This window comes from Mirounga leonina, unplaced genomic scaffold, assembly GCF_011800145.1.
Source record: "Mirounga leonina isolate KUSES-001 unplaced genomic scaffold, KU_Mleo_1.0 Mir_174, whole genome shotgun sequence".
Lineage (NCBI taxonomy): Eukaryota > Metazoa > Chordata > Mammalia > Carnivora > Phocidae > Mirounga > Mirounga leonina.
The window spans coordinates 78,828,914-78,843,298 of NW_023270451.1; the positions used below are offsets into that span (position 1 = coordinate 78,828,914).

General features: G+C 57.7%; 1 protein-coding gene across 1 annotated transcript; it reads left to right on the forward strand.

Moving 5' to 3' along the window:
• Window positions 1-327: 327 nt before the first annotated feature.
• On the forward strand, window positions 328-14,273 carry EPHB6 (EPH receptor B6). Its single transcript, XM_035021274.1, has 19 exons — window positions 328-539; window positions 4,456-4,579; window positions 6,978-7,048; window positions 7,297-7,494; window positions 7,764-7,828; window positions 8,004-8,760; window positions 9,496-9,651; window positions 10,016-10,372; window positions 10,484-10,608; window positions 10,767-10,929; window positions 11,191-11,305; window positions 11,563-11,615; window positions 11,790-11,909; window positions 12,053-12,300; window positions 12,552-12,725; window positions 12,956-13,105; window positions 13,365-13,558; window positions 13,680-13,835; window positions 13,945-14,273. Exons 4-19 carry the CDS (start codon window positions 7,395-7,397, stop codon window positions 14,051-14,053), a joined length of 3,042 nt encoding a protein of 1,013 aa, XP_034877165.1. The 5' UTR covers window positions 328-539; window positions 4,456-4,579; window positions 6,978-7,048; window positions 7,297-7,394; the 3' UTR covers window positions 14,054-14,273.
• Window positions 14,274-14,385: the final 112 nt, after the last annotated feature.

A 14,385-nucleotide genomic window follows, 5' to 3' on the forward strand; every position in this document is an offset into this window, starting at 1 on the left:
CCCTCCGTGCCCGCCCCGCGCGGCGGGGAGGAGGAGGCGCCCGCGCCCCAGCGCACAGGCGGGCCCAGGGCGAGCCCCGCGCCGCCACTCCGCTCTCGCCCGCGCCGGGCGCCGCGCGCCGCCGCCCAGGCCGGGAGGGCGGGCTCGGCTCCCCGGAAGAGGGGCGAGGGAGGGCGGGCGGCCGCAGGGGCCGGAGAGGGGCGGGCCGGGCGGGGAGGGACGCGGAGGGGGCGGGCCGGGCTGAGCTCGCCCCTGCCGCCGCTCCAGAGCCGAGCAGCGGGCGGCGGGACCCGCGACCGAGCGCGGCGACGGCGAGCGCGACGCGGGCCCCGCACGATCCCGGGCGCCCCGCCTCCAGAGCAATCCCTGCCGCCAGCCACCGCCCCCCGGCCGCCCCGGAACCCCAGAGACGCGCGGCGGCGAGCGGACCCGGGCCGCGAGGAGCGGGGTCCCCGCACCGGAGCGTAGACGCGGGCGGCGCGGCTCCATCGCGGGGCCTCGCGGGGGCGCAGAGCTGCGGAGCCTGCGGCCGGCGGAAGGTGAGCCCCGGGGTGCCAGGCGGTGTTGGGGGATGTGGGGGGCGGTGTGCCTGGGGACAGAGGCATCAAGGTTTGCGAAAGTAGAGGGGCCCTCCAGACTGGACCTCTGCAGATCCCCGGGGGCCTCCTGGGGTAGTACTGAGTATCCTTCCCCAGGGCGACGGTGGGTTCGTGAGGGGTGCGAAACTGGCCACCCCGGCTCCCCGACCTCTGGCCGGCCATCATTGACACCCCCATTACCCTTGCTGCTGCGATCCCCCACTGTGTCTCCAGAGACACTGCTCTTCTCTGGCCTGCGGGGGGGGGGGGGTGTCCTGATATCGGGGTCCTTGCCAAGGCCGGACTCCCAGCGTTCTGAAAAGGATTGCCCACCCTTCTGACTCCAGTGGCATCTCCAATCCCCGCGGAGCTGGGAGGAGCAAGGAGGGTGATCCCACACCTGCCCCCAGCTCCCCCACCCCCGTTACCACCCGTAAGCCTTAGAGTGGAGACAAGGCTTGGTTCATGCCCCCCAGCCATGACCCCCAAGTTGCAACCAAAGTCGGCTGCCTGCTGCTGCTGCCCCAGCTCCACCCCCTCGCTTTACATCTGGGTGCTTGGCCCTACCTGCCCTACACCCCCATCCACCAATCTTGGCTGTCTGACATCCTCTCTCCTCCCATCCCTGGGGGAGCTGGCTGGGGCCCAGCGTAGCCGATGTTGTAATGTCCCTGGCAGTGCCCATGGAGAGAAGCGGCTGGGCCTGTTCCCAATAAGTTAACCAGGGCCAGGCCCTCCACCCGCCAGGAGAACTTGACTCAGGTTCTAGAAGGGGAGATGCTGGCTGGGTGGGAAGGAGCTGTGACAATGTTGGCGGTGCAGGGAAACGTCCAGGTAATGGGCGTTGCAGGACTGAGACTTGTCATTTGTTCCTGGTGCCTTTCAGAGGGGCCACTTGTTTCTCTTGGGGCAATGGACCCTTTTTCCTCGCAGGAAGATTAGGGTGGGGGGCTTCTGTGTAGCGACCTAGTGGCCGAGAGAGGAGGACTCCTTTGGAGTCTATTGGTTCCTTTGGGGTGCAGAAAGGGGGCTGGCAGTGAGCCCTGTGTCCCCAGCGTGCCTGGGAGCACCAGGCAGCGGTGGTCTGAGCATGGGAAGGGCAGGAACATTCCTCCTCGAGGCCCGCTGCTCTCCCAGCTCATCACCATCGCCCGAGCTGGGGGGGCCCTGAGTCCTGTGTCCACACTGCACTGCCCGCTAGCGGGAAGGGGGATGGCGGGGTTTGGGGGTTGGGGCAGCCTCGGGTTTCCCTTTCTCTGCTTCCCTGTTCAGCTCCCTCTCCCAGCCCAGATGTTTCTGCAGCAGCAACTCCTGGGGCAGAGAGCAGTTGACAGGCTGAAGAGTAGGGACAGACCCGGGGTGAGGAGAAGGGCTCATGGGCGTCAGTCACCCGTATGAGGAGCACTCAGGGTCTGCTCTGGCGTGCATGCTCACACACCCACCCACACACACACACACACACACACACACACCCCTCCCAGCGCGCGTGCTGCTCCATACCCATCTCACCTCACGCACATTCCCTTACATACTCTCACACTTGCTCCCACGGGCACTGGTCCTGGCTCTTGGGGGCTTCTACAACCTTCCACTTACTCATCTCTCATGGACACGTACCGACTGTCCCAACACCCTCCCTCGTGCCCTTTCCCAAAGCCACGCATATCCCCGGTCAGTGCACCGCGAGCGCCGCTCATGCTAAGTGGCTGCCTGCCACTCCCAGATACTGCCTGCATCTTAAAAGCCTCCCCCAGCTCCACAGCCTGGCAGTGGGAGGCACATTCGCCTGCATCTGCGTGCTCTGGGGGACATTCCTGGCGGCTGGAGGCCTCAAGGGACACAGGACTCTCCTCTGCTAGGTAATCCACAAATTGGCTTCTCGAACCAGGGCAGCAGGGGCCAGAAGCACCGGAGGACGGCCACCCCCTCACTGTCTGCTCTGGATGCCGCTGTAAGGGCTGATGGGAGCCTTTGCGAGGCGGGCGGACAGAGCGCCAAGAGACGGAGACCATCTCCACGGTGGAGATTAGAGGGTAGCAGCATTAAGCTGAGCAAGGATTATGTTGGAATTTCCTGGGCGTTTAACAGCTGCAGGACAGGACGGAGGACAGGGCCCATGGTGCTGACCCCTCCCACGCTGACCCCGTGGCTGACAGGTGTGAGGGCCAGCTTAGCAGCCACACCACGCGTTAACCATCAGCCCCTTTGCCCTTGGGACCTCCGTCGTCCCGCTGGGCCCTGCAGGCTGCTTCGCCTCTCTGAATGTTCCTGCCCGGGCTCACTTTGCAGTGATGCCCTCGTCATGTGTCCCCGGCCCCCCTGGTGCCCCTCGCCCCTTTAGAGCCAAAGTCCTTTGCTTGACGCCGAGTAAGAGAAGCATGATATCACCAGTGGGGCCATTTGAACTTCTTCAGAGAGAAGCTTAAAGAAAATCCAGGGATAAAAGTTATTCTGCTCATTCATTCCCAACTCCTACTGCCTCTTTATCTCCACTTTCTCCTCATAGATAAAAATTTCTAGATTGTTTTGAAACCTAGAGAGAGGAGGGAGGGGAGGGTAAAATGTAAACATACGCTATGCTAGTCGAGGTTTTAAAAATATTTCCCCCTTTTTTTTTTGTTTAGATGATAATTATGAGATTTTGTTTTAATTGTGAAAATAAGATACGCTCGTTGTGACAAGAAAACCCATTCAAATATGTAAGACAAAATTAATAATCCCCTCTCTGCCAATCCTTCATTTCTCCCTCCTACAGTAACCAGTTTTAATGGCCAGTACATTTTTCTGGCATACCTTCCTCCAAGCTTATTTGGCTTGTATTACTTAATTTTTTAAAAAACTCATTTTGTGGATCGAGGTGCATAAACTATTTTAAACCATCTCTGTTCATAAAATTGTCATATTTAACATTTCAATTTGAGGACAGTTAATTTTTTAAATTCCTACAGATTTACTCATTTAATTTATTTTTAAATCTTTCATTCTTATAGATAACAGAACTCAGAAGCTATGATGTATAAGCTAAGAGTCTACACATCTTTAATCTTTGCCAGTTTCTGGAAACAAAACACAATTTTGATGCCTACGGACTGTCATATTTTTATAAAGCAAAGAAATGTAGCAGACTTGTGGATGCAGTGTCTCTACTGTAGAAAAAAGATGTAAAGTGATATATGTAGAAAAGAAGCTGAGAAAAAAAACGTGAAGTCATAGAATGCAATTTTTGTCATCTGAAATTTTGTCAAATCAGTCTTATTTTCTGAGCTACCATTTTCCATCCACATTTCTGCTGCTTCTGGTGTGTTATATTTTTAAAACCATATACACATCTGAAGTTTGAATGTTTTCCTGATTGAAGTAAGTCTTCGGCTGTTCCTGGGTGAGAGGATTTCTGAACACTGACCAATGCCTTTCGCAGGCTGGAGAAGACAGAGGAATCCAAAGCAGGCCTGTCCCCCTCTGTGTTGCAGGAGGGACGCACTTGGCTGCTTCCAGGACGCGCTCCTAGACTAAGCTTAGACAGATGTCCTAGTCCTCAACCATTGAAGGCACCTTTGAAAATCAAGTTCTAACTCCTGCTTGTTCAGTATTCCAGGCATGTGGATGGAGCTTCGTGTTCTTGTCACTTACGTTTCTGCCTTTGAAACTTGTTTCCAAAAAATCTGCAGGAGTAGGAATTAGCTGGCAGCAATTTCTTCCATATCTTAAAGTTTCGTCTTTTCTTGTTCTTATTCTTGTTGTAGAGGTACACCCGAGTTCTTTTTATATATATTAAAAAAATTAAAGGCTCAATATCTGATTTGTTTGACAGGCAAGAATTGACCTCACTGCCTAGTCTCACTCAACCATGGTGTTTTGTTTTTTTTTTCCCCTGAAGGAATTTGTTTATAACCGTCAGTCTCTGGATCTAAATCTAAAAGAGGTCCCTTCAAACAGCAAGGAACACTTCTGGGCAGTTGAAGAGCCTCAACCGTTTTTTTAACTGAATATCTTGTTTCTTGGTAAAAAAAAATTTAACAATTATGAAAGTGGCAATCTACACGCAATGTCTCCACTTAATTCTTTTCTTTCTGATGCCTCTTGAGGACAGAAGCTGAGTGGCTTTAACATGTTTCCTAACTGCTTTTGCTCTTTTCTGGATCCTCTGGAGAGAGGCCAGCTTCATGTTGTCATTAAGATGCATGCTGACGCTATGCATACACACCCTGCCGCAGCCACAAGCTGCTGTGTTGCTTATATTGTGGGTCATCAAAGCAAATTCTCTACCATTCCTCATCTTCTAGAATGTTCCATAGAGCACAGGGGATAGGATCTGCAGTACATATCTTCCCTCTTGGTTTGCTGTCTCTCAAGAAAAAAAAAAAATTCATTGAGATGCATCCAAAGTGTTTATTATTCCTTCTCCATGATTATCTGTCCAGTTATAAGTTTAGGAAGATGCAGTGCTTACCGTCTTCTTTTTGTACAGATTCCAGAATCCATCCATCTTCTGACTGAAAGAGGCTATTTTAGAGCATATCTGCTGGGCAAATGATAGAATAGCTTTCATTGTTTGAAGACATTTTTTTGGCATTTTCAGTTCTTGATAATAGCAATCCTAAAGACCCTATGGCTCTTGGCGTGTCAAGCATGTCTCCAGCGTAAGCCACTGAGCGTTTGGGGGATGCATACAACACCTATGACTTCAGGATATTTATTCAACAGCCATTGGTGATGGGGCCATGCTTTGTTACTTCACGATCTCCCTGTTCTTCTCTGAAACATTTCATCTGTGAATGATTCTAGCAGCATTCGGGACAGTATTGGCAAAGAACCTCTGTTACTTAGGAATCGTTTGCCATGTAGAAATGCTTCCCTTTTTCTGGCCTTATGGAGATACAGTTGACGTATAACATTGTGCAAGTTTAAGGTGGACAACCTGGTGATTTGGAAATGCTTCTTGCTTGCCTCCATACACTATCAGTTAAACTCTGTCTCGCAAGTAGGGTTCTGGTGGCATGAAAGGTGCGTTTCAGTGGACAGCGGCCTGATGCCCATTATACATCAGCCCACCAGCTGTAACATCAGCGTCTTTTCGTGATAACCGCATACAGGTTCATCTCGCAATAGAGCCTGTGTTACCAGGAAAAGTTAGATTAGCAGGAACCTAGTTATGATTTTCTGATTGATCAAAGTCAAATAGTGTCAGAGTTTGGTTTCAGCTTCATCGAGAAACGTGCAGTTTTCAGGAGTGCTGCGGGTCACGTGGCGACAGCTCTCATGGTGGAAACAGATTCCAGGTCCCAACTGCTGTCTTTCCTCTCTCTCTCTCTCAGGTTCATGTCTTTGAACAATCTGCCTCTTAGTTTCTTCTCAACAGAAATAAATGGAATGGACTGCTCTGGTCCATGCAACTCACAGACTTTTGAGACTCAGTCACAGGGGGAGAGATGGGCCACCACTAATCTCTAGACTGATGAACAAAGGAAGGTCTGAGCCTGTTTGTCTTCACTGTGGCCCCGGAGGCAGCCGTGCCCCCACAGTCATATGCCTGTGAGCCAGAGGGGGTGCTTGTGTATGGATGGCCTTCTTAAGTTAACCAGCGGGGACCATACTTGACACTCTTCTGCACGGACTACTTTCACTTGGGAAATCCTTTTCATAATCAGTGCAGAAGCAGTAGCCCTCACTCTTTTTTAAGGTTGTGCCATAATTTATTAAATATCTTCCCGTTGACGGACACTTGCTTTCCAGTCCTTTCCCTTACAAACAGTTCTGCAGCAAATACCCTTGTTTGAACATCTCTGCCATCAGACCTAAGGATGCAGTACCTGAAGGACAAACTCTTAGAAGTGAAGCTGCTAGACAGACATCACCGACTGTCCCTCTAAGAAGATACACCAGTTTGAAACTCATAAGCCCCGTGAATATAGAGAGCCCAGCTCTCATACCTTCTTCAACCCAGTGCATTATTAATCTCATAGGACAAGATGGCACTGTTGTTTCCACATTCTGTCCTTTCATTGTGAGCAGACTAGAAGCATTTTTTCACATCCATCCATTTATTTTTCTGTAAGCCATAGAGGAAATGTGCCCCTTGTGGAGAGAGGACCGTTGCTGACAAAATGCAGGCATGCCAGACCCCCATAGCTCTACCCTTTCTCTGTGCTGGCTCACTTATCAGATGGAATCTTTGCGCCTATGTTCTTCTCGCTCCTGTTCTCCCATCTTCCCTTGCGTCATACCCCACAGCTCTCTTCCGTGGTCCCTCTCACTCCACTGCCTCTCTGTACTGTCCAGCGTGTCCAGGCCTGATGTGGGTCAGGAGGTGTTGGGGAGGGGGGATCGTGTGTCCCCAGGGAAGGAGTAGCTTCTACTCTGCTTGTTTTAATGAGAAGACTCTTCTGACTTCCAATACAGGGTGGCTCTAGGAGGAGGAGGGAGAGTAAGTGAAGAGAAAGAACTGAAATAGCTCCTTCCAGAAGAAAAGGGTAAGACTGGCCCAGAACTCGCCTAGGCTCTAAGAGGGAGGGGCTGTAAGAAGTGCTCAGAGATGCGGCACCTGCAGGGAGGGAGGGAGTGACTAGCACGTGGCCCTCTAAGATGGTGGACTTGGCACAGGTCAGGAGAGGGTCTGCTCCCGACAGGCCCTTACCGTGTGGTTGGTGGTTTGCGAGCTGTCTGCGTAGCAGTGTAGTTACCTGCCACCTTGTTCTTCTGGTCCTGTGTGTCTCCCTAGGAAGCAAGCTTGGCTGCACACCCAGTCTTACAAAGCAGCAGCCCTGCCTGGGAGCAGGGTGGTGGCCAGGGCAATGGTGGGAGCCCCGAAGACGCCCCATGGCTGCTGAGGGGGCTGCCCGGTCAGGGAGCGGAGTGGCGGGCATGGTGTGCAGTCTCTGGGTCCTGGTGCTGGGGTCCTCAGTTCTGGCGCTGGAAGGTAAGAGGGGGGACTGGAGAATCCCTAGCTGCCAGCGCGGGTGGGGAATGGGAAAGACTCAGAAAAGGCAGAAAAGAGGGAAGACATCAAGAAGGGGAAAGGAATGGGGAGGGTTCCAGGGAAAGGCTACTGACACAGAGCTGTGCCCCTGCTGGTGAATTAAAAGGACCAGGGAGGGAAAATTCCTGTTTTCCTCCTGGGGTGGGGCGAGGGTTAGCAGTCCTTGCTGGGGGCTTGGCTGCTGAGTGCCCCTTCTTATCTCCCTCCAGAGGTACTGCTGGACACCACTGGCGAGACATCTGAAATTGGCTGGCTCACCTACCCGCCAGGTGGGGTGAGTGTCACTCTTTTATTCCCCACCTGCTGCGCCTCCCCAGCCGGCTCCTTGTGTGGGATTTGGGAAGGAAGCCCCGGGTAGAGCCGCATGGAGTAAGACTCCTCCGAGCAGGACTTTGGGGTCTACTTACCCGGCTTTGCCAGCTAACAGGGTCTCCCCGCCCTCCCTGCAGTGGGATGAAGTGAGCGTTCTGGACGACCAGCGACGCCTGACTCGGACCTTCGAGGCATGCCACGTGGCAGGGGCCCCGCCAGGCACCGGGCAGGACAACTGGCTGCAGACGCACTTTGTGGAGCGACGAGGCGCGCAGAGGGCACACATCCGACTGCACTTCTCCGTGCGGGCGTGCGCCAGCCTGGGCGTGGCCGGGGGCACCTGCCGGGAGACCTTCACCCTTTACTACCGCCAGGCCGAGGAGCCCGATGGCCCCGACAGCATCTCCGCCTGGCACCTCAAACGCTGGACCAAGGTGGACACCATTGCCGCGGACGAGAGCTTCCCCGCCTCCTCGGCGTGGGCGGTGGGCCCGCGCGGGGCCGGGCAGCAGCGCGCGGGGCTGCAGCTCAACGTCAAAGAGAGGAGCTTCGGCCCCCTCACCCAGCGCGGCTTCTACGTGGCCTTCCAGGACACGGGGGCCTGCCTGGCCCTCGTGGCGGTCAAGCTCTTCTCCTACACCTGCCCGTCCGTCCTCCGCGCCTTCGCCTCCTTCCCTGACACGCAGGCCAGTGGGGCCGGGGGCGCCTCCCTGGTGGCAGCCGTGGGCACCTGTGTGGCTCACGCAGAGCCAGAGGAGGATGGAAGCGGGGGCCAGGCAGGGGGTAGCCCCCCCAGGCTGCACTGCAATGGGGAGGGCAGGTGGATGGTAGCGGTTGGGGGCTGCCGCTGTCAGCCGGGGCACCAGCCAGCCCGTGGAGACAAGGCCTGCCAAGGTGAGGTTCTGCTCCTGTGCACTTGCCCAAGATCTCCCCATCTGGCCCCCAACCTTGGGACACCTCTCCTGAACACCCCAAACTTCCTTTTGTCTCCAAAAGGTCCTGAATAAGCTATCTTAGGAAAGGACTCTTGTTTTCTCCAGATCTGTTTTCTAAAGCACACAAATTTGGTGTCATATACTCATCTCAAATTTCTAGAACCTTCTGGAGACTTCCACAGCCATTGCTGAGCATCCTAGGGCTGCAGGCCTGAGAAGTGAGAGATCAAAAGGAGTTAAACTCCTGGGTTATTTTGGGATGTGTCCTCTGTCCCTATTTGCCGTCTAGTTAGGAAAGGATCATCACTGTGCCAGGTGACCAGGATGCGGGTAGGAGCAGGCAGTGGAGACCAGCTAAGGGGAATCCTTCTGCTGCAGGGTGGAGGCTGCAGAAGGCATCTGCACAGGGAAGGCATACAATCAAGCCAGACGCCTCTATCTGGTGCTTGGCTTGCCCATAGCCCCCACTGCACCTCACTTTTTCCATCAGCAGAAATGCAGTTCTACCCCAGTAATCTCTGCCTGAGGGAAGGAAAGAGGGAAGAAGGGAAGAGAGGGAGTAGGTCTCAGGATGATAGGAGAAAGAGCCCTGGGGAATGGAAGGCTGGGGGCATGTCTGTGTGCTGGCGTGGTGGGGCTCAGGAGGCGGTGGATGGAGCGAGCCTAATGTCTCTGCCCCATTCTGTCCCCCTAGGCTGCCCTGAGGGGTCCTACAAGGCCTTGGCTGGGAACGCGCCCTGCTCACCGTGCCCTGCCCGCAGCCATGCCCCCGATCCTGCAGCCCCCGTTTGCCCCTGCCGTGAGGGCTTCTACAGGGCCAGTTCAGACCCCCCAGAGGCCCCCTGCACCGGTGAGTCCCCCACCAGCCCCAGGGGTGGAAATGGGACTGGGGGGCAGGCAGAGAAGGGGAGGCTGAGGGCAACACAGTGGGGCTGGTTCACATTTGCAGTGACTTTCCTCCTGTTCATTTTCTCCCTCCACTCTCCTGCTTCTCGCCCTGACCCCATCCACACCGGCCCACCTCCTGCCTCTCCTCCCACCTGCCTCCGCTGCTTTCTGGTCCCCATCCCATGCTCTCCGTCTCCTCCCCTCTGGGCCACCCCCCTCCCCTGCCTCCTTCCTTCCTCCATCATCCCCACCCTTCCTCCTTCACCTCGACTCCCACCGCTCCGTCCTTTCCTGGTCCTTCTCGCTGCCCCCACCGGCTTCTCCAGGCCCTCCATCGGCTCCCCGGGAGCTTTGGTTCGAGGTGCAAGGCTCAGCACTCATGCTGCACTGGCGCCTGCCTCAGGAGCTGGGGGGACGAGGGGACCTGCTCTTCAATGTCGTGTGCAAGGAATGTGGAGGCCACCAGGAGCCAGGCACGGGCACCGGGGGCGCTTGTCGCCGCTGCAGGGATGAGGTGCACTTCGACCCCCGCCAGAGGGGCCTGACCGAGAGCCGAGTGTTAGTTGGGGGGCTCCGGGCACATGTGCCCTACATCTTGGAGGTGCAGGCTGTGAATGGGGTGTCAGAGCTCAGCCCCGACCCTCCCCAGGCTGCCGCCATCAACGTCAGCACCAGCCACGCAGGTGAGCCTTCCGCTCTGCCTGATGCCTTACCTTGCCTCCTCAGAAGCCCCTCCCCCACTCCTGCTGCCGGGCCCCTGGAAGCCCCCCCACTGACCGCCCCCCCACCCCCAGTTCCCTCTGCAGTCCCTGCGCTGCACCAGGTGAGCCGGGCCTCCAACAGCATCACGGTGTCCTGGCCACAGCCGGACCAGGCCAACGGGAACATCCTGGACTATCAGCTCCGCTACTACGACCAGGTGGGGAGGTGGGGGGTGCCCAGCAGGGCTGCTGGGAGCGCGCGGTGCCCCACAGTGGGGCTAGAGATGGGGGAGGTGGGCCAGGAAGCCTGAGGGTGATGGGGCAGGGCTCAGGACCTGGGGCTGGGCAGCAGGGAGTGAATGGCTGTCACCCCCAGGCAGAAGATGAATCCCACTCCTTCACCCTGACGAGCGAGACCAACACGGCCACCGTGACACAGCTGAGCCCTGGCCACATCTATGGCTTCCAAGTGCGGGCGCGGACTGCCGCAGGCCACGGCCCCTATGGCGGCAAGGTCTATTTCCAGACACTGCCTCAAGGTGAGAGGAAGCCTGGATGAGGAGGGGAAGCACCGGGGGGTAGGGAGGAGAGGCCCAGGGCCCACCCCCAGGCCTCGAACCCTGGTCCAGCACCCTCCAGACTAGAGGCCGTGTGGGACAGGAGGCTGTGAGGAGAGTCTCCTGGCTGACCAGCTGGCCTTTGGGTCTGTGGGTGGGCGTGAGTGGGCGCATGGGGGGGGTGGAGGTGCACGCGCTCGTGAGGCCTTGCCCACGTGTGATCCTGGCTGGCTGCCTCCTCAGGTGAGCTGTCCACCCAGCTCCCGGAGAGGCTCTCCTTGGTGATCGGGTCCATCCTGGGGGCCTTGGCCTTCCTCCTGCTGGCGGCCATTACCGTGCTGGCTGTTGTCTTCAAGAGGTGAGGCCCCTCCCAGCCGTGTCCCCACCCCACTCACCCCGCCGCACCACCCCACGTCCTGGCAGCCCCAAAGCCCACTGCAGAAACCACGTCCAGGGCCCACCTCCCACCACCGGGCCCCTTCCCCTGGGCCCATGCGAGGCAGGCGGGAGGCACCCAGCAGCCCTCACTCCACAGATCCGTGGCTGGAGAGTGGCCTGCATGGGGGCCGAAGGGGGGGATGAGAGTGTCATTGCAGGACTCTGGTTTGTCCCCAGGAAGCGGCGTGGGACAGGCTACACAGAGCAGCTGCAGCAGTCCAGCAGTCCAGGTGTGGGGGTGGGGGGGCTGGGGGGCTGGGGGCTGAGCACAGCAGGAAGCCTAGGTTCCCCGAGGTCCAGGGGAACCCCTCGGCCCTGCCGGTGTGAGTAAGAGGGCATGCTTGGGGTGTGGGGGCGGCCTGGCCCCGTACCACACCCTCATCACGCACCCTATTTGCCTACAGGGCTTGGGGTGAAGTATTACATCGACCCTTCCACATATGAGGACCCCTGCCAGGCCATCCGAGAATTTACCAGGGAGGTGGATCCTGCATATATCAAGATCGAGGAGGTCATTGGGGCAGGTGTGCAGGGGCAGAGGAAGGGGACCGGAGGGACTGGAGCCCCCGTGAGCCTTCCCCGGCAGGAGCCCCTCTCTACGCAGGGCATGACACCGCGAGCCCGAGGTCCTTCCTCAATACCCTCCCTCCTACGCCTGTTCTCCCAGGCTCCTTTGGAGAAGTACGCAGGGGCCGCCTGCAGCCCCGGGGACGGCGGGAGCAGGCCGTGGCCATCCAGGCCCTGTGGGCTGGAGGTGCTGAGAGCCTACAGATGACCTTTCTGGGCCGGGCTGCAGTGCTGGGCCAGTTCCAGCACCCCAACATCCTGCGGCTGGAGGGCGTGGTCACCAAGAGCCGGCCCCTCATGGTGCTGACGGAGCTCATGGAGCTGGGCCCCCTGGACAGCTTCCTCAGGGTCAGTGCTGGCCTGGGGGCGGACGGGGGGGCCTTGGGTCCAGGGGCGTCTGCAGTTCTCAGCTGTCCCGGAGACGGGAGACAGAGCCCTGCATCTCGCTGCCCCACCTCCGCTGGTCTTCAGCCTTCCTTCCCAGGCCACTCTCTGACTGCCTAAGCCGCTCTCCCTCTCCTGCTGATGGCCACGGCGCAGAGTGCGCAGGTTCCCCGCCCGGCTGCTGGCGGCTGACCTCTGCCCCCCGCCCCCAGCAGCAGCGGGAGGGCCAGTTCAGCAGCCTGCAGCTGGTGGCCATGCAGCGGGGGGTAGCGGCTGCCATGCAGTACCTGTCCAGCTTCGCCTTCGTGCACCGCGCGCTCTCCGCCCACAGCGTGCTGGTGAATAGCCACCTGGTGTGCAAAGTGGCTCGTCTTGGCCACAGTCCTCAGGTGAGAGCACATGTCGGGGGCTCAGCCTTTTCCAGAGCGTGCTGGCGGATGAGCCGGGCTCCGGGGAGCATACCACCGGGGGGTGTGTCGTGGTGGCTGAGGGAATGGAGCCCGCGTGGGCTCCCTCCGGGAGCGCACCCTGGGCAGACATCGGAGCACATAGGAGTTGCTCAATAAACGTGACCACTGCTGTAATTACTGCTATCGTTCCTTCTCACCCCACGCCTCAGGGCCCAAGTTGCATGCTTCGCTGGGCAGCCCCAGAGGTCATTGCCCACGGAAAACACACCACCTCCAGTGACGTGTGGAGCTTTGGGATAGTGATGTGGGAAGTGATGAGTTATGGAGAGCGGCCCTACTGGGACATGAGTGACCAGGAGGTGAGCTCTTGACCTAGACATTGCTGATACCCCACCCCCATACTTCCAACCCACCAGCCTCACAAGCTCCTACATTCTTAGCTTCTCTTCTCTAATCCACTGAGATTTTAAGTGGTCTTGGCTTCCGTATTTTTAAGTTCCTTCCCCACTCCGACTGCATGCTCCACCTGATCCTAGCCCACCCGCTGACCTGACAGACAGAATACACCTTTCCGCCAGCAATAGCTTCCCATCACCATGTTCTTCTACTAACCCCCAGGTACTAAATGCAATAGAGCAGGAGTTCCGGCTTCCCCCACCTCCAGGCTGTCCTCCTGGACTACATCTGCTTATGCTAGACACTTGGCAAAAGGACCGTACCCAGCGGCCTCATTTTGACCAGCTGGTGGCTGCGTTTGACAAGATGATCCGAAAGCCAGACACTCTGCAGGCTGACGGGGGCCCCGGGGACAGGTCTGGAGATTGGGGCTGGAGCCCGGGACAAGCAGGGAGGGTAGATGCAAACCGGAAAGCAAACTGAGGAGAGGGGGCTAAGAGGAAGGGGAAATGTTGACCCCCCCCTCCCCCCACTTAGACCCTTCCAGGCCCTTCTGAACCCTGTGGCTCTGGACTTTCCTTCTCTGGACTCACCCCAGGCCTGGCTTTCGGCCATCGGACTGGAGTGCTACCGAGACAACTTCTCCAAGTTTGGTCTCTGCACCTTCAGTGATGTGGTTCAGCTCAGCCTGGAGTAAGCGGGGAGAGGCGGGTGGGGGTTCCGCTGGGCTCCAGGCTCGGGGTCCTGCCGGGGATCTTAGAGAAGCTGGCGCAGACTTGACGCACTCCTTCCCCACCACCAGAGACCTGCCCGCCCTGGGCATCACACTGGCTGGCCACCAGAAGAAGCTGTCGCACCATATCCAGCTCCTGCAGCGGCACCTGAGGGAGCTGGGCTCACTGGAGGTCTGAGGCCTGGGTGGGCAGCTGTGAGTGGACGATGCCTGTGTCCCAGCCCCGGACACAGGTCCAAGGAGTGACCGTGCAACACCAGAGCCCGTCTCCGTCTTGGCCTCGGCGAGAGGCACTCACCACACTACACCCAACCCTCTGGACACTTCACTCCCTAGTCCTCCACCCTCCTCCGCCCTCCCCCCGCATTAAAGGGAAAGAAGAAACTTTGCAAGTTGGAGGTGTGGTGAGACCTCAGTCTGCAAGGAAGGGCTGGGAAGGCCTTGGAGGAGGAGCTCAGGGCCACTGGCAGCAGGCGACACCACCAGCTGAAGGCACAAGGGCGCAGAGCA